General features: G+C 41.8%; 1 protein-coding gene across 1 annotated transcript; it reads left to right on the top strand.

Annotated features, from left to right (window-relative positions):
• Positions 1-14,985: 14,985 nt before the first annotated feature.
• Positions 14,986-17,871, top strand: LOC136843408 (uncharacterized). Its single transcript, XM_067111790.1, has 5 exons — positions 14,986-15,418; positions 15,565-15,947; positions 16,317-16,568; positions 16,642-16,958; positions 17,193-17,871. The coding sequence occupies exons 1-5, from the start codon at positions 14,986-14,988 to the stop codon at positions 17,869-17,871; spliced, it is 2,064 nt and encodes a 687-aa protein (XP_066967891.1).
• The last annotated feature ends 653 nt before the right edge of the window (positions 17,872-18,524 follow it).

Genomic DNA, 18,524 nt, shown 5'->3' with positions numbered 1-18,524 from the left:
TGGGCATCCCGAGAGACATGGTGGGCGTCACAAATGGACGTGGGCGTCACGAAGGATGTGGAATTAGCATCATGAGGACTTGGTGGGCGTCATGAAGAACGTGGAATTGGCGTCATGAGGACGTGGTGGGCATCACAATGGATGTGGGCGCCACAATGGACGTGGGCGTCACGAAGGACGTGGAGTTGGCGTCATGAGGACGTGGAATTGGCGTCACGAGAACGTGGTGGGCGTCACAATGGACGTGGGCGTCACAAAGGACGTGGAATTGGCATCATGAGGACGTGGTAGGCGTCACAATGGATGTGGGCATCACAAAGGACGTGGAATTGGCGTCACGAGGACGTGGTGGGCGTCACAATGGACGTGGGCGTCACAAAGGACATGGGTTTGGGTGTCTCATAAGACTGAGAATTTGGGTGTCCCATAGGACTTAGGATTTGGGGTGTCTCGTAAGACGTGAGAATTTGGGTGTCCTGTAGGACTTAGGATTTAGGCGTCTCGTAAAACGTGAGAATTTGAAAGAGAAAAAAAAATTTACTGAGGGTAGCCCGAGTAGGAACAATTCTAAAACAACAAACTACTCTGGAATGAATGAAAAAGGGGGTAGACACTCGGGGAGGGGAGGGGGGAAGGGTGAAGGCCGTCTTGTTCCCACCGATGTGGCTATTTTTAGATACTAGTTGAATGACCCTTTTGTTTACACAACACCTCTGGTCTCCTGACTACGGGGGAATTTCCCGCGATGGGTATATAATGACAGAATTTCGCTTTCCTAATACCTGAGTTCTAGCTATTCTGAGAGAGAGCATTTCAGCAATACTGCAAACTGACTTTGTTTTGTCCCACGTGGGAATTTATTCGCACCTAAATAATTCACCAATCCGAAATGCAAAGTAACATTTAACACAGAGGAATTTCTGTCGCACTATTCCTCGAACAGAAAACTGGCAAAGATTTTAACACAGGAATTTCGCACTATTCCTCAAACAAAAATGGTTAGCACTTATTGTTTCCTATTTACCTATCCTGAAAAGGGTATGCATTAACGAAACTAATACAGCGGTTCTCTCTCAGTGGGTACATGTGTCCCCAATTTCCTAGGAACAGCCACGATTGTAAAATAAAAAAAAAAATTTTGCTAAGATACACACTCTACTTACATGGATCCCTCTTGGTCTGTGCTCTTGGTACCAGGTTCGGAATTAGTCTTGCACCCAGCTTAGCTTTGCTAATAACTGATCTGGCGAGTTGCAAATGCAATGAAGCAACATTAGAGGGTAAAATGCAACTGCTAAAGGAGATCTATGGGAAGGTCGCCATTTTTACTTATTTCCCTGGGGTTATATGATTTCTAGAGATTCTTACAGGCCAGCAACGGAAACTTTATTTATTTGTCTTTGGAGTTGGAGTTCTGACTTACGTAAAGGGGAATCGTAAAAAACAAAGAAAAAGGGATGATTTTAGGCGCTGAAGGCTCTGCTTCATAAGGAAATGTTATGTAAACACTTGGGATAAATTAAGGAATTATATTTACAAAAAGAAAAGCATTAGAAGGGTAATTGAATTGTTAAAGGGCTTGCAACACCTGAAGATCCTCCTATGGGAGTCTTGAATAAGGGCAAGGCACAGTCCAAGATGAGTCCACTGCGAATAGGTCCCTCTGCAAGAGAGATTTACACATTACACGCCAGTAATGGAAAAATATAACACAGAATATGACTCGAATCTGCACTGAGGGTGCCAATGACTCGAGGAATAACTGAACACTCTACACTGGAACACGAAACACTGCAAAAGGCACTGAACAAATGACACAAGGATGAAAAAACAATACTGGCACTCGGTAACACTTCAAAAGAGCAAACTGTCGTGACTGAAAAGGCCTTCCACTCATACTTTACCTTAGGAGAGCAGTTAGCAGGGCTCTGGCGTAGAATGACGACGGGTGTTCACACACTTGACATCATACTCATGCTCTGGGGTAGGTCCTTTTGAGGATGACTGTAGTACTGGGTCCGCAGTTGGAGGTGGACTGTATATCAGGGCCTGAGTTCGAGGAGGACTGTAGTACTGGGTTCATGTCAGGAGTCTGGTGTGGACATCTGGGTGGAATGGTGAAGAGTGAACTCTCAGCGACTTGTATCACTCGCCCATGTGTATGGCTAACTGCAAGATTTCTCTGTCCAAGGCCTCTTTTTAAGGCCTCTGTCCAGAGTATGGGCCCCAGTAATAGGCCCACGTGGTGGCGGGCTAAGGGTGTGTCACTTGTCTAGGTGCTCTGAGCATCTGCTTGTATTCCCCAAGGTATTCCTGCAGAAAGACAATCCAACCAGCTCAATCTGCCTTCGGAATGGTTTTTTTAAGAAGTTTAGTTGAACTAAGCTGCTTAAGGGAATGACAGTCAGCCTCTCATCCTCGACCTTATTGATTGTGCCTTCTGAATGATTGTCCCAGGTAAAAAACGGGACAGATTGGGATGTTGATAATTTTAATGTGTTGGTGACTAGGTCAACTGGGGTCGCCTGTGTAACGACGAATTCACTCTCAATAGCTTAAGGCAAGTACCGGCAGGCTTTCAGCGATGACTTTACTTTCACTAAATTCAAGGATAAACTAAGGAAAGCTGAATGGCCACTATGCTACAACTTCTTGATGACTAATATATATATATATATATATATATATATATATATATATATATATATATATATATATATATATATATATATATATATATATATATATATATATATATACACACATATATACATATATATGCATATATACACATGTATTTACATAAATATACATATATATCTATATATATAGTTACATATACATACATATTTATATATGACATTTTTTTATCACACCGTGATTTATATACGATCATGAAGCTACAAATATCGCTTAATATCAAATCCACGCTACCTCGGGAATATCCCCGATGGGGAATTATCACCAAAGGGGAATTTATAAGTGATAAATGGATGGGCACTGTCGAGTCTCGATCCCACGACACAGACGCGCATCCAGCAAATCCAGTCGATCGCTAACCACTGAGCTATCAAGAGGTATAAGTTAACGCCCCGAGTCTGGTGTACTTTATTTACCGTCGAGAGCGGGAAATTGTACTTAGCTTTTTTGCATTAACCCACCTCGACCATGATAGTTCATTGGTACGTTTGGAACACACAGCTCTTTTTATGACATTTTTATCACACCGTAATTTATATACGATCATGAAGCTACAAATATCGCTTAATATCAAATCCACCCTACCTTGGGAATATCCCCGATGGGGAATTATCAGCAAAGGGGAATTTATAAGTGATAAATGGATGGGCACGTGTCGAGTCTTGATCCCACGACACAGACGCATCCAGCAAATCCAGTCGACGCTAACCACTGAGCTATCAAGAGAGGTATAAGTTAACGCCGAGTCTGGTGTACTTTATTTATCCGTCGAGAGCGGGAAAATTGTACTTAACCTTCGGCATTAACCCACCTCGACCATGATAGTTCATTGGTACGTTTGGAACACGCAGCTCTTTTTATGACATTTTTTATCACACCGTAATTTATATACGATCATGAAGCTACAAATATCGCAATATCAAATCCACGCTACCTCACGGGAATATCCCTAACGATGGGGAATTATCACAAACCCGGGAATTTATAAGTGATAAATGGATGGGCACTGCCGAGTCTCGATCCCATGACACAGAAATATCAATATCAAATCATCCAGCGAATCCAGTCGATGCTAACCACTGAGCTATCAAGAGAGGTATAAGTTACCGCCGAGTCTGGTGTACTTTATTTACCCGTCGAGAGCTGGGAAATTGTACTTAGCGGCATTAACCCACCTCGACCATGATAGTTCATTGGTACGTTTGGAACATGCAGCTCTTTTTATGATATTTTTATCACACCGTGATTTATATACGATCATGAAGCTACAAATATCGCTTAATATCATTTCCACGCTACCTCGGGAATATTCCCGATGGGGAATTATCACCGAAGGGGAATTTATAAGTGATAAATGGACGGGCACTGCCGAGGATATTCCCGAGGTAGCGTGGATTTGATATTAAGCGATATTTGTATATAAATCATGGTGTGATAAAAAAATGTCATAAAAAGAGCTGCGTGTTCCAAACGTACCAATGAACTATCATGGTCGAGGTGGGTTAATGTCGAAGCCAAGTGGGCAGATCACAGAGGCATATACCCTGCCGGTCGGAGACCTGATCAGGGTGGAGCAGCAGCTGACGGACTCCATGAGGGTGGCGAAGCGGGCGTCCACGCCCACACACCCCATCAACTGAACTCCAGCCGGAGGACCCCACCACAGAGGGCATCAATGTCGTCGACAGGAGGAGGCTGCCACACCAGCAGAAGAGGGAGAGGCCGGGGCTTTGCTATTACCACCAGAGGTTCGGGAAAGCTGCCCGGAATTGCGAAGCCCCTGCCTTTTCTCCCCTCCAAAAAACGGGAGGCGGCAGCCACCCTCACAGGCCACTATGGCAGCAGCATCTGAAACGCCCAGGGGCCCGCACCAGTAGGCTTCTATGTCCGCAACACCATCTCCGGCAGGATGATGCTGATCGACACTGGGGCCATGCAGTCAGTGTTCCTGCCTTCCAGAGAGGACCACAGTCACCTGCCGAACTTGGCTGCCTCCCTGACAGCCGCCAATGGGTCTTCCATCCTCTCCTACGGCACAAGGCTCCTGTCGTTCTCCATCCTTGGCCGGAGGTACAGGTTGGAACTTCATTGTCGCAGATGTTAGGACCTGGTCCTGGGTGCGGACTTCCTCACCCACTTTGGACTGGCAGTTGACGTCGGCCACAAGTGCCTGCTGGACACTGAGTCCTGCCAGTCCCTGCCCTTGTCGCCGGGCCCCAGGGAGCCCACAATCTGTTCTGTTGCACCCCACCAGTACAGGCTCCTTCCTGAAGGAATTCCCAGAAGTTTTCAAACCCGAGCTTCGTCAGGTGCCCGGGGCCCCTGCCAAACACGGGATATATCATCACATCAAGAAAAAGGAACCCCGACGCCCCACAGAAGTACCGGAGGCCAAGAAGGGCCACTACCTCTACCAAATATGGGCATATGCAGGACCCAACCCATGGCCTCCCCCTTCCACGGGGCCAAAATATTCTCAAAATTAGATCTCTTAAAGTCATATTTTCAGGTACCGGTAGCTCCAGAAGACATTCCCAAAACCGCCATCGTATTTTCCATGCCAGTTTTCCCAAAACCGCCATCATCATGCCTCTTCCGCCCTCTCCACTTTTGGCTTGAGGAACGAGGGCGCGACCTTCCAGAGGCTTATGGACAGCATCCTGGGGGACCTGGACTTCTGCATCTGCTACGTCGATGATATCCTAATTTTTTCCAGATCCCACAAGGAACATCTACGGCACATCCAAAAGGTCCTGCAGCGCCTGCAGGAGAGTGGCTCCGTCGTCAGGTTCGACAAGTGCACCTTCGGCGTCGAGAAGGTGGAATTCTTAGGCCATGAGATATCCCCAGGAGGTGTCCGCCCAGTGTCGTCGAAGGTCGAGGCCGTCGTCAGGTTCGCTACTCCTACCTCCATCAGGACTGTACAAGAATTCCTTGGAATGGTCAACTACTACAGGAGATTCATCCCGGGGATCGCACACACCATGGCCCCCCTGACAGAGGTCCTCAAGGGTCGTCCAAAGACCTTAGAGTGGGGCCCTGGCCAACAGAAGGCCTTCTCCCTGATAAAGGCCGCCCTTGCCAAGGCAACAGCTTTGGCCCACCAGGACCCCAGCGCTCCCCTCCAGCTGATGACGGACGCCAGCAATGTCGCCTGCGGGGCCGCCCTGGAACAAGTCATCAACGGAACCCCTCAGCCCATCGCCTTCTTCAGCAGGAAACTCAGCCCTACTAAATCCTGCTACAGCACCTTCGACAGGGAACTCTTCGCAGTGTACTAGGTGGTACGCCACTTCAAGTTCCTCCTGGAGGGTAGGCCTTTTACGTTTAGGACAGACCACCAGCCGCTGGTCCACGCCTTCACAAAGCTGGGGGATGCATGGTCCTCCAGGCAGCAGTGGCACCTTGCGGCCATCGCGAAATTCACCTGCACCATCAAGTACCTCCCCGGCAAGAAGAATCCAGTAGTCGACGCCTCTCGAGGATCGAAATCGACGCAGTGCAGCTCGGGATCGACTACAATGACCTTGCCCGCGAACAAGCTGCCGACCCAGAGACCCCAGCTCACCACACAGCCGTCACGTCGCTGAAGTGGAAGGACGTACCCCTCGGCCATGGAGGGTCAACACTGCTGAGCAAAGTGAGCACTGGCCGCCCCCGCCCCCTGGTGCCCGCCTCCCGTCATCGGGTAGTCTTTGACGTCATCCACGGACTGTCCCACCCCTCCGGAAGGATGACGGCCAGACTGCTGATGGAGAAGTTCGTCTGGCACAGCATACGGAAGGACACGACAGCCTGGGCAAGGCAGTGCATACAATGTCAGACCAGCAAAGTAGGACAGCACACCGAGTCTGGGGTGGGCAATTTTCCACAGCCGAGGAGACGTTTCGGACAAACCCATGTTGACGTAGTTGGTCCTCTTCCCCCATCAGGAGGAGCAAGATACCTTCTAACAATTGTCGATAGACGGCCTCAAGCCTGCATTTCTAGAGGAAGTCGTCGGGGGCAATTCCCAAATCCCCCTGCAGGTGATAGCAACCCCCCAGCCGGGCCCATCCGCAGGAAAACATTGTGGGCGCCCCCAGAAAACCCAGGGACCAGACAGGAGGGCACCCCAACACACCCCTCCAGAGGGCACCGAAGAAGACGACCACCCCCTTCAGCTGGCATTGAGAAAGCGAGGGCCCCACCGCCGCCCCAGCAGATACCTGGTTTGATCAGACATTACCTACGTCTTGGGGGAGGGAGTATTGTAAAGTCCCCGCTCAACGTGTTCTCTGTAATGAACATCCCGTTTTCTGCGGTGCCTTCACGTGCGAGCTAGGGTCGGTCGGACACAATATTATTATCGTTATTATGAATTGTATATTTATTATCTGTTCATTTGACCTTGCACCATGTATATGTAACAGAGTATATTTATGTCTAACCAGTCATTGTTAATCATTATGTTTTCTGTATGTACCTGTCCTGTTTTTTGTAGAGAAATAGTTTGACCTCAGGTCACCTGTAAATTTTTGTACCCGTGGTCTCTGAGTTATAAGCAGACGTCCGCATGCTGCTTTATAAGCGGGTCGCTTCATCAATAAACCAGCAGTACTTGTCTTCCTGCTCATTATTTCTCACCTCTCTCACATATACATATATATGTATAAATATGCATATATATATACAAATGGATATACATATATATATTTTCACGTATTTTTATTCCTCGCTCTTAGCCAGCCAAATAATAATTCGAATTTCTGAACCAAAACACTTCTCAGTTAACTGGTAGGCTAGATTTACTGGCGGGAAAGAAGGGAGCGGCCTATTTTGAACTCAGGTAGGACAATAGCATGCCCTTTGACGCTACCCCTCGCCCCTCACGTGTTCAGTAGTTGATGCCCGTCCGTTGGGGTATAGAGGCGAACCCAGGCTGTGTGGTAGACTAGGAACTTAACCTTTAAGTACATAACCCTAAGACCTATTTTCCTACACCCTTTTTTGCTGGCTCAGACTATTTTGCAGATGACTGACCTCCGCCGACGGAAGCAAGCACTGCAAGAGGAGCGTCTCGCCAGTCGTAAACAACGCATTCGGAACCCAGATCGTGACATGGAAAGTTGCATCCCACTCCACTCCTTTTCCTCCCCTGGAGAGGCTAAGAAGCGATGGACTGCCAAATCCTGCATGTTGAGCGCTCACATCCACAGGCTTCAAGGTACGTCAGAAGCAATTAGTCCTCTGGCCAGTCCTTTTCCTCTCTTTTTTTATTTTTCCGGATTTTCACTTTTCATTCTCCTAATAAAGCCCTTTTTGTTAAGCCAAACCTACCAAAAGCAGCCCACAACTCGCCCCCATGCCTTGTCCTGAACTAACTCTAGCTCAATTCAGTGATCAGCAGTAGATTAACCAGTAGAAGACTTGGAATAGGTGAGGTTCTAAAAGCTCCTGTGGCCAACCTAATTCCAGCATGGTGTACAGAGTCTAAACCAAAACTTTTAAACGACTTGGTGTGGCTCATGAAATAATTCTAAAAGCATTTTGAGATCAGCACCCTATTATGTGTGGCCCAGTACTTTCAATTTATTCAAGGCATCTAGACATCTAACTTTTATGTCTTTCTAATGAGGAAGCCATGTCATTCGGTGGTCAAATTAACCCTAAGAACCGGGTTACTTCTACACATGGAATTAGCTGGCCTTTGATGTATATTGGGTCTGGATGTATTCCATAAACACGACAAAGTGCACTATAACAAATTTTACTGGAGGAAAACTTAAAGCCATACAGTTTTGTCCAGTGGATAAATTTTCTCTACTGCCAGTTGAAGTTTCTTCTTGACAATTTCCATTTGTTTTCGTGAAAAATCCCATAAGAAAGTCGGTAACATCAGGTACATTTTGAAATTCAACTGGACTGCATTCTGTTACACTTAACTTCTGGATTTCTTCCACTCTGCTTTTCAAGCAACCATTGTGGTGATCTCTCAATGCGCGGAATTAATTGGTGTTGTTGATAATTGGCACATGATCACCTGTATGCCACCAATCTAGTATTCCCCACTCAAAATCGATAAGGCAGTCATGACTGGCGCAGGATCACTTGTTATAGATAGCTTGTAAAAATTCATTCTTATTTCGACAATCGTCCGATAAAGTTCAAATGTCTCATGCAGCATCACATAATCAATCTCTAAATGCATTCCATTAAACAAATAATCTTCAGTTTTTCAGTGTTAGCCATATTCTGTGGTTTATAATTTTTTGCTTCTTCTTATTATTATTATTGTTATTATTATCACAAGCGTCCTGAATTACCTCACTTTTACGATAATTTGCATACTGTCTATACTGTAGTCCAAAGCAAGTGGAATTGCATTGGCGTTTTTGCCAAGTTTCGCCATCTGTGCCAAAGGGTTATCTAGGGGTACCGGAGTCATTAGAATTAATCATTTAAGAAAGGGAGAAGAAAAAAATAAATAAACCTGAAAATCTTGAAAAGACATCATCAACCTCCCATGAAGTTGATTTTTTTTTTGCCAATGTCACCAGTAAGAGCTGACTCCCAGATGTCAACTCCCTACCCTACCCCACAGAGGAGGGCACAAACACAATTAGGGTTGCTCAAGTGTAGGGCTTGATGGGACAGAGTATTACATCAATACAATCATCCCCATCCTAATCACATTAATGGGCAAATCAGGAAGAATGCCGAGTGTCCTATCCCCAGATCCAGACCACCTCTGGAGTAATAAGTATACCCTAGTTTTACCAGACCACTGAGCTGATTAACAGCTCTCCTAGGGCTGGCCCGAAGGATTAGACTTATTTTACGTGGCTAAGAACCAATTGGTTACTTAGCAACGGGACCTACAGCTTATTGTGGAATCCGAACCACATTATAGTGAGAAATGAATTTCTATCACCAGAAATAAATTCCTCTAACTCTTCATCAGCTGGCGGCGGGAATTGAACTCCGGCCCATCGAATGACGGTCTAAAGCTCAACCGACTCGGCGTGCATGGACCAACTCTGAAGGATAGTTCCATCCTTGAGGTATCAATGTGAATAATCCCACTGATATCCCACAGGATATCAATGGTATTATTCAACTACCGTCGAGTAGCTGATGATCATGGCACAACTACCACTTTAGCTTCAGATATAAACCCCAGTTCCGGCTATGATACCCTTTCCTATTTATCTGGTCTAATAAATTTTACTAAAAGTGGAAAGTTCCACAAGACTTACCCTAAATTAATAAGTAACAATATATAGGACTCTTGGACTCTAACCTGGGAAGTAACTCCAGGGGTTTAAGAGCCCCATCCCCACACTAAAATGTGGCAAAGTCTAAGGGGCAAAACTTCGAATATTTCCAGAACTTCTTGTCCGAAGAAGCCTTGAAGGGATAATCAAAAACTCCTACTATATTGATCCATTCATTCACTCTCAAGCTGACAGCTAGATAAAAAAGGAACTACATTTTGATATATACTCGTAAGCGAGTACAGTCTAGCTTAATTGAAAAAAACAAGAATCCAAATAAAAGAAAATTAACACCAATTTCGCATATCACAAAAGTAAACGTTAACAAATTTCATAGGTCAGATGCTTTTCTACGAATCCTCCGTTTTCTAGAGAGCTGCTTAAGTCTACAGCCACTCTGCGATCGACACAGTTTATACCAAGACCTAAAGAATAGAGTTAGGTCTAGGTTTGTACCGAGATGCTTTTACGTTGACTACGAATTTAAAGGCGACAGGGCTATCCATCACAAAGCGGCTGTCAGCGTCCAACACAAGTCCAAACTAAGATGTTTTAATGTTGCTTCTGATTTCAAACTTGCAAACAACTCTAGCAATAGTTTCATTGAAGATGGAGAGCATATTGAGATCTGACACAAGAAAACAGTGAATCTTTAATGTGATTTTAAAAATTTTCGAAAAAGAGAAAAAGCACAACTTGCATTGAAATATGAGTCGGATAATGTCGCTTACCACACACTGTATAACAGAAATTAAGAAAAAACACCCAAGAAAATTTAGTATAAAAGAGTAGTTCCAAACTATTTTCCGAATAATTTGAAATACCCCCTCAACCATCTTTAGAAATGCTAATACTATTTTTTCCACATTTGTTACTGAGGAATGGCTTAAAAAGATTAAAATAGTGACCTGACATTTTTTCCGCATTCATTACCGTCGAAACATTTTCCATTTTAAGGTTATGTGAATCTGTAATTTATGACAGTATCGTGTACAATTTCGCAGACGCAAATGTAGTTACCTGATGAATTAATATTTCCTTTTTTAAACTTTTTAATGCTATGTTTACCCATGATCAAATATAATTTTGAAAAATGTATGACTTTACTTGCTTATTTTTGGGATATCATCGTTGTGCGTATTACTTAGCCAAATTGACAGGGTAGTTCTTATTGCAAAATAGGTTGTGTGAAACAAAAGGTTCATCCACAGTGTGTGAAGTTTTGAACATCAGCAGGAATAGAGTCGGATGCACATTTCTTTTCATTTTGTAACAGATGCACAAATGACTCTTACATCTTTCACAAAACTTATTGCTTTTCAGTTTGTTGGTGGTAATACTGTTTCCTTGGTTTCGCTGAATGGAATTCAAAATAAAGTGCCCAAAATGAATGAGGTGAAAAGATTTAAGAATGTCCAGGAAGAGAAACAGTGAACAGAAGGCAAAGGAAAATGTGGAAATCAGTATTTATTCCTTTTTTTTTTTTTACCACTTACAGTAGGTAGTGAACTGAAAATGCAGCTTCTCTGAGTTCACTATGTTTTCCATGAAATTTAAAAACGGTATTTTTGAAGCCATACACTATCGGTAGGTGTTAATACCAATAACACCGTTTTATTGTACGAATAATATCCGGATTATAAGCGAAGAAGTTACTCATCATACGCACGGGTGGGTACGCGGACGGGGTTAATGGAGCAGATAATGATCTAAAGTGAGCTTCCGACGAGGCAAAATTTTTCGACACATTACTCAGCGCTTTCGCCATCTTGGTAAATGAAGAAAGGAAGCGACGGCGAAAAAAAGGGTTTTGCATTCTATTTCAAGAGAACGAGGCAGTTCGTTAGCGAAAAAATATATGCTAATGAATGCTTGAAATGAGGAAAATTTTGGGGTGGAAAACCGTCATACATTTGGGATGAAAAGAACTTCCTCTTCTTGAAAATCCAATCAAAACTTTTCGTTTTCATTTCATCCATTGCAGATATAATTGAATAGGGTCGTGAAGGTTTCTTTCGCTAGGATCTGTAACAAAACCGATCGTAGTTTAAAGCAATGCTCACTCGTATCAGCGCGCTAGAGCGCTTGCGTGGTCATACGTGAAAATCGACCGTTTATATGAAGAGACACTTGAAGCTAAATCTGGGTTTCTTGTGCTATGCCGCAATGCATTCTCACTCTGGAATGGCGCCAATGCTTTATCTCTATGTGATGTGATAAGAACAGTCACAACAAGAGTCTGTGAACTTAAAGTAACGCTGCAACTTGCAGGCTGCTCTGAACAGTACATTACCGAAGTTCCCATATTCATTTGAAATTCTATAGGCTACATTGCAAAGCCTATTATTCTTATAAAAATAAAAATGCTGAAGGATTTGTTTCAACCTTAAGAGGTGATAAGTGGAGCAAGATAAAGTTATTAAGAGGTTGGGTAGCTTGTTAGGACGAGATCATAGGGAAAAGATAAAAGTAACATACAGGAAGCAATGCAGCTTGGGCTGACGAACAGTGCCAATCTACGATGTCTTCTTCTTCTTTTAACGTGCTTTTATTCCCATTTTTGTATGGGGTAACCACGATGCCTTCCCTTTGAAGGACTTTTGATTTGGCTTTGAGGCTGCACCATGCCTCGATCAAATGCCCTGCCTGACATCGCTGTAGACCCCGGTATGTATGTTTCATGTATCATACCCGACCCATTTCTTCCCAGCAGCGAGAATTATTGCGCGGGTATGGCGAGAGTTCGAGACGTGTGAGATGTTTGTTATGTTTTTAGAAGGTGTTGTAGTGGCTTTGTTTTTGTGTGTGTATTGAGTCTGTAACATCCATTTGCTTTTTAAAGCAAACCTATCCGTTGATTACATATATAATCCCGGGATGTCTATACGGATAGCAAAGTGTCTGCCTCTATACCAGCCGGTATATTTGAACCCGCGCCACAGACCTCTACATATCCGGCTGCTGCTGTAACCGACTGAGCCATCGAGGCTCTAGTGCCAATCTACGATGTACATACCGCTAAACTTACATAGTAAACCCTAACAACCCAATCCCACCCCTCGATACATAATTAACAGAGGCTGCACCATGCCTGGATGCAAATATATAATATATATATATATATATATATATATATATATATATATATATATATATATATATATATATATATATATATTATATATATGGTGTGTGTGTGTGCGTATGTGTGGTTTGTTACATATTAAAGCATGTAAGGGCGACTTAGGGCCCGAGACGTGCCTATTTGTGGCAGGTCAGTTGTATTTTACTATATACAGGCGTAAAATATTGCTTTGTTAAAAATTTTGAAATTATAATTTCAGTCAGGCTGGTGTTCATTAGCTCTTACCAAATGCCGCTGCTACAGTAGATTTGTATATTAAGAGGAGAGAAAACCGCCTTAAATTCCTTTTTAGTTTTCTTTGTGGATATAACAAACAACCGTTTCTCCCATATCCCACCCATGTGATTCCAGTCTACGATTAGAATCCGGCACATCTGTGATCATTTATGCTGCTGGGAAACTTCGATATTCATTATGCTTTTGTCCTAAGTATGTATAGAAAATATTTACTGGCCGAGAAACTAAGAGAAGTGTTTATAGCAATGTTACAATGTTGGTTTATTATTTGGATGTTATCATAATAACATTGAAACCATTAAAGATACTGCCAAGAAACTTTCTCTCTAGCTCCAGTATCTGTATTATAAAATTCTCTTTAGGGATATTAATAAAATTCTTTTGACATTTTTTAGTCTTTTTTTTCAATACCCGCAGATCTCAGAAAATGTATTATATATATATTAGTAGTTAGAGAACCAAGCATTATTTGGCATAATACCTGACGCATACGAATTTACCTAAAATATCATGCGGGTCGAGGTCACTTAAAAAAATTTTGATGTGGTTCCAAGTTGCTAAAAGGTTGCTCCCATATGCACTAAACTGTCAACGATGAGAAAGTACAAGCAATGACTTTTATCGTTCTTGGTTGAGTACGAAGTACCGTAAGCATATGTTTCGAATCCTAATATTTAATGAAATGTTTTCTTATGATAGAGTAAAAATCTCATTTACGTTGTCCAGAAATACTGGAGTACCCCTTTCACTGTTTTTAAGATGTCACAAAGAATGGAACCAACTGGAAAATTATCACCGAGAGAGAGAGAGAGAGAGAGAGAGAGAGAGAGAGAGAGAGAGAGAGAGAGAGAGAGAGAGAGAGAGAGAGAATTTTTTAAAAACAACCCCGAGTAAAGCCGTGAAGGGAATGATTGACGAGGAGTATGAATGACAGTGAAATAATCTATTCCTGTTCAGGGGAACGGTGCCTCCCCTTCATTTTTCCAAAGACTCTTGATCATTTATAACTGGATAGAGGAGACAAGGAAAAGAGTAGTAAGGATTACGGAGGAAAGGAAACTTCCGGGAGACTTTACGAAGGCACTCTTCTAATAGGAAGTACTTAGAGGCGATTTATCAACAATGTGTATGGCAGTTATTTATTGATATATCTGTTTACTTTTATGATGGGTGATGTAACTGTCAAGAATATAAGTGTAGTCTTTGAGTCTTCGTTAGTTTGTTTAGTTACTCCCTACCTATTACTTACATGTTTTCTCCTATATGTACTTTGTTTGTTTATATATATATATATATATATATATATATATATATATATATATATATATATATATATATATCTATCTTCCTGTATTTGTGTTGTAAACCTTTGAGAGAAGAGATTAAAATAAACATCTTGTTTAGGCCATTATGAAGTTTATGTAATGTATAAGCAAAGAAGTACTTATTTTCCAACACTGCATTTTGTGTCTGTGATCTTGATAGTAATAAACAGAGTTTGATTTGAGATGGCTGCCTCTCATTTATGAACCTGACTGTCTTCATATTAGCCTTGAAGTTGCCTCAGGATCTACATTTTGGTGCCCAGACCCGGGAACAAGTACCTTTAGAAGATATAAATAAGTTTAAGCAGTGAAACACGTAGTTATGGCAACAATAGAGGAATTATTGAGGAGACAGTCGGCTGCCAAAGGTTGGTTGACTCGGTCAGTTAATGAGTTGCAGGATTTGTTAAGAGATAATGCTTTTGATAGCGAACTCTTAGAGAATGCAGTTAGTGTTTTTGATAAAAGACTAGCAGTTTTAGATGATCTTCAAGCAGCAGTGGAATTAGAAAGAGACCTTGCTGATTTAGAGGCAGACATAGATGAAACCAATAGATTTCATATGAGTGCCAGACAGGTTAGGTCTGAAGCAGCCAAACGTTTGAAAGGTGTTAGTACTGAGGCTGACAATGCATCTTTTTCTAGTAAAGATAAATCAGAAGTGAAGTTACCCAGATTAGAACTTCCCAAGTATTCTGGTGATTTGACCGAGTGGCAGTCATTTTGGGAAAGGCTTGTTGCTTTAGCTGACCAGAGTGAGCTGCCAGTTATTAGCAAGTTTTGTTACTTGCAATCATTATTCAGGGTTTAGCACTTACTTCTGCTAACTATAAGGTAGCCTGTGAGCTGTTGAAAGAAAGATTTGGTCATCCAGAAAGAATAAGTTTTGCTCATGTTCAAGGTTTACTGAATGTTTCCTTTGGACCCAGAAGTAAGGGAGCTTATGTCGAGTCTTTGTGGAAGTTACAAGACCAGCTGTTGAGGCATGTGAGAAGTTTAGAAGCCCTTGGCATCAGTGGTGACCAGTATGGTGTGGTGTTGACTCCAGTCATCCTGTCTCGAATTCCTCTAGATATGCGGTTGGAATGGTCCAGGGAAAGTGCAGGCCATGAAAGTGATTTAGAGTGGCTTCTGAAGTTTCTTCAGAAGGAGATCCAGCGTCATGAAAGGTCTGAAACCTTTAAGGAGTTATCCATGGAGAAGAATGTGCGGCAAGAGGCCGAGAGGAAAAAGGTTAGTTCAGCTTTAGCCCTGCAGGCGTCATCTGGGGAAGGTCCCCCAAAGGTGTGCGTTTTGTCAGAAGCGCCACCCTTTTGAGCAGTGCTGGCAGATATTATGGTTAGACAGCCGTAATTGTAAACTCAAAATTCATCAGTCAGAACTATGTTTTAAATGTCTCCGTAAGGGACATCTTTCCAGAGATTGCAAAATAAAAATAAAATGTAGGCTACTCAGTGTACTGGCTTTCATAGGGTGTTATTTTGTAATTACGGTATATCCAGTTGTGAAACTAGTAAATTTCCAATTAAACAAAATACCAGTAATAGGTTAAATGATCAGGCTAATGTATAATAAAGTGATGCTATCAGTACTGGGACTGTTAAATATGTTGGCATTTCTCATGACCAAAGACTGAAGAGTACTGTACTGCAGAAAGCTATAGTTAAAGTTCTTACTGGTGGTGGAAAATGTGTTGAGGCTGTTGTAATGTTTGATTTAGGAGCAGATACCACCTATGTAAGTCACATCTTTGTTAGAAGAATTAAACCCAAGTGGGTTACATCTAAGTACACTTCATATTCAGCCTTTGGTGATGGGAAATCAAAAAACATGAGAGAACAGAATGTGTATGATGTGAATTTAATCGACACTCAGAGTAATAACCTTTCTATACTTGCAGTTGAGGTAATGTCCATTTGCCCCTTTGAGATGTCAAAAGGTACCTGATGATATTTTCCAGTCCTTTTCACATTTAAAGTTAGCAGAGGACTATGGTCATGACCGCGATCTGACTTCGGATATTTTGATTGGTGTAGATTATTATTGGAGATTTATTAAAGCAGTGTTTGGTTATATTTTGTCTGGCTCATGTCTGAGGGCCCATGAGGAGAGTATATCTCACCAACTGTTGTGTATTAATATAGCTAATAATGTTATAGCTAATAATGTTAATGAGTCTGATTTACATAAATTTTGGAGTTTAGAAAGTGTTGGTATTAATGTAGAGAAGGATAACCCTCCCAAAGATCCAGTGTTAGATACCTTTGAAGGTACAATTGAGTATGTTAATGGCAGGTATGATGTTGTTTTGCCTTGGAAAAATGAAGGTGCTAAACTGAGTTTACTTGATATAATGAGAATAATGCTCGGATGAGATTAGCTGCACTCAATCATAAATTTGAGAAAAACCCTGATCTGAAAAAAGGAGTATGACAAGGTACTGATGAGTTATGAGTAGGATAGTATTATTGTTGAGGTCCCCTTTTCTTAATTGGAAAGTCCTTATCCCATTTATTATACGCCACATAGACCTGTAATTAAAGACAACATTTCCTCAAAGGTTTGGTCTGTGTTTGATGCTTCAGCAAAAGGACCTGATGGTATTTCTTTAAATGGTTGTGTGGAATCTGGTCCTTCTTTAATTCCTGATCTTGTTGAAGTTTTATTAAGGTTTAGAAGATGGAATATTGCTTTGACAGGAGACACTGTAAAGGCCCTTTTGCAGATTGGTGTACAACGCCCCGATCAGGATGTACATCGTTTTTTGTGGCAGTGTGGTAATATAGTACGTGTTACGAAATTTGTTAGAGTGCCCTTTGGGAACATCAGCAGTCCATTTTTACTGAATGCTACTATTAAATATCATTTAGAGTTATACAATAATTCAGTTACAGCACAAGAGCTTAAAGAGAATTTGTATGTAGATGATTGGCTCTCCGGTGTAGATACAGTTGAAGAAGCCAGTAGAATGTTTAGCGAAGCTCAGAGTAAATTCTTAGATGCTGGTATGACTTTATCCAAGTGGCACACTAACAATGATTTTTTGATTAACCAGCATTATCAGTACTTTGAACCTGAGCTTGAGGATGTAACAAAATTGTTAGGAATGTATTGGAACTTCTCAGATGATGTTTCATTTAAAGGTCTCAACTTAGGTAGTAATTTTGAGTTTAATTACACAAAGAAATTTGTTAAGTTTGATTGCTAGATTATTTGATCCACTTGGCTTAATAAGTCCTTTCACCATGTATGCGAAAGTGTTGTTTCAAGAGATATGGCGCCTAGGACTTACGTACTTTATTTATTATTTTATTATCTATTTTTTCATCTTAATTTATTTTTACTTATTTATCTTTGTTTATTTTTTAATTATTTTTTATTTGTTTTACCTCACAATGTGCAACTAAAGTTCCAGGAATGGATTTATAATGTTGAGGTTGTTAAAAATTTTGAAGTTAACAGATGGTAATTTTCCAGGTTTATCTTTGAATTCTATACAAGGTTTGGAAGTACATGCCTTCAGTGATGTATCAGAGAAAGGTTACGGTAGCTGTGTGTATCTACGTACCTAAATCTGATAAGGAATTTCATGTATCATTTGTTATTGCTAGAACTAAAGTGGCTCCTATCAAGCGGGTTACCTTGCCTCGGCTGGAACTACTTGGAGCATTTTTGAGTGCTAGTCTAGTTAAGTTTGTGAAATCTGCTTTACACTTAAATGATAGTGTCCTATTAGTTTGCTGGACAGATTCTAAAGTCTCACTGTCTTGGATAAAGGGTAATCCCACTAAATGGAAAACGTTTGTAGCCAATAGAGTAGTTGAGATTCAAACATTAACATCTCCTAGTGATTGGTTCCAT

The sequence above is a fragment of the Macrobrachium rosenbergii genome, chromosome 2 (assembly GCF_040412425.1).
Source record: "Macrobrachium rosenbergii isolate ZJJX-2024 chromosome 2, ASM4041242v1, whole genome shotgun sequence".
NCBI classification, from domain to species: domain Eukaryota; kingdom Metazoa; phylum Arthropoda; class Malacostraca; order Decapoda; family Palaemonidae; genus Macrobrachium; species Macrobrachium rosenbergii.
Note: the sequence above shows the minus strand (reverse complement) of the source record. Positions and strands in the feature narration are given on the sequence as shown.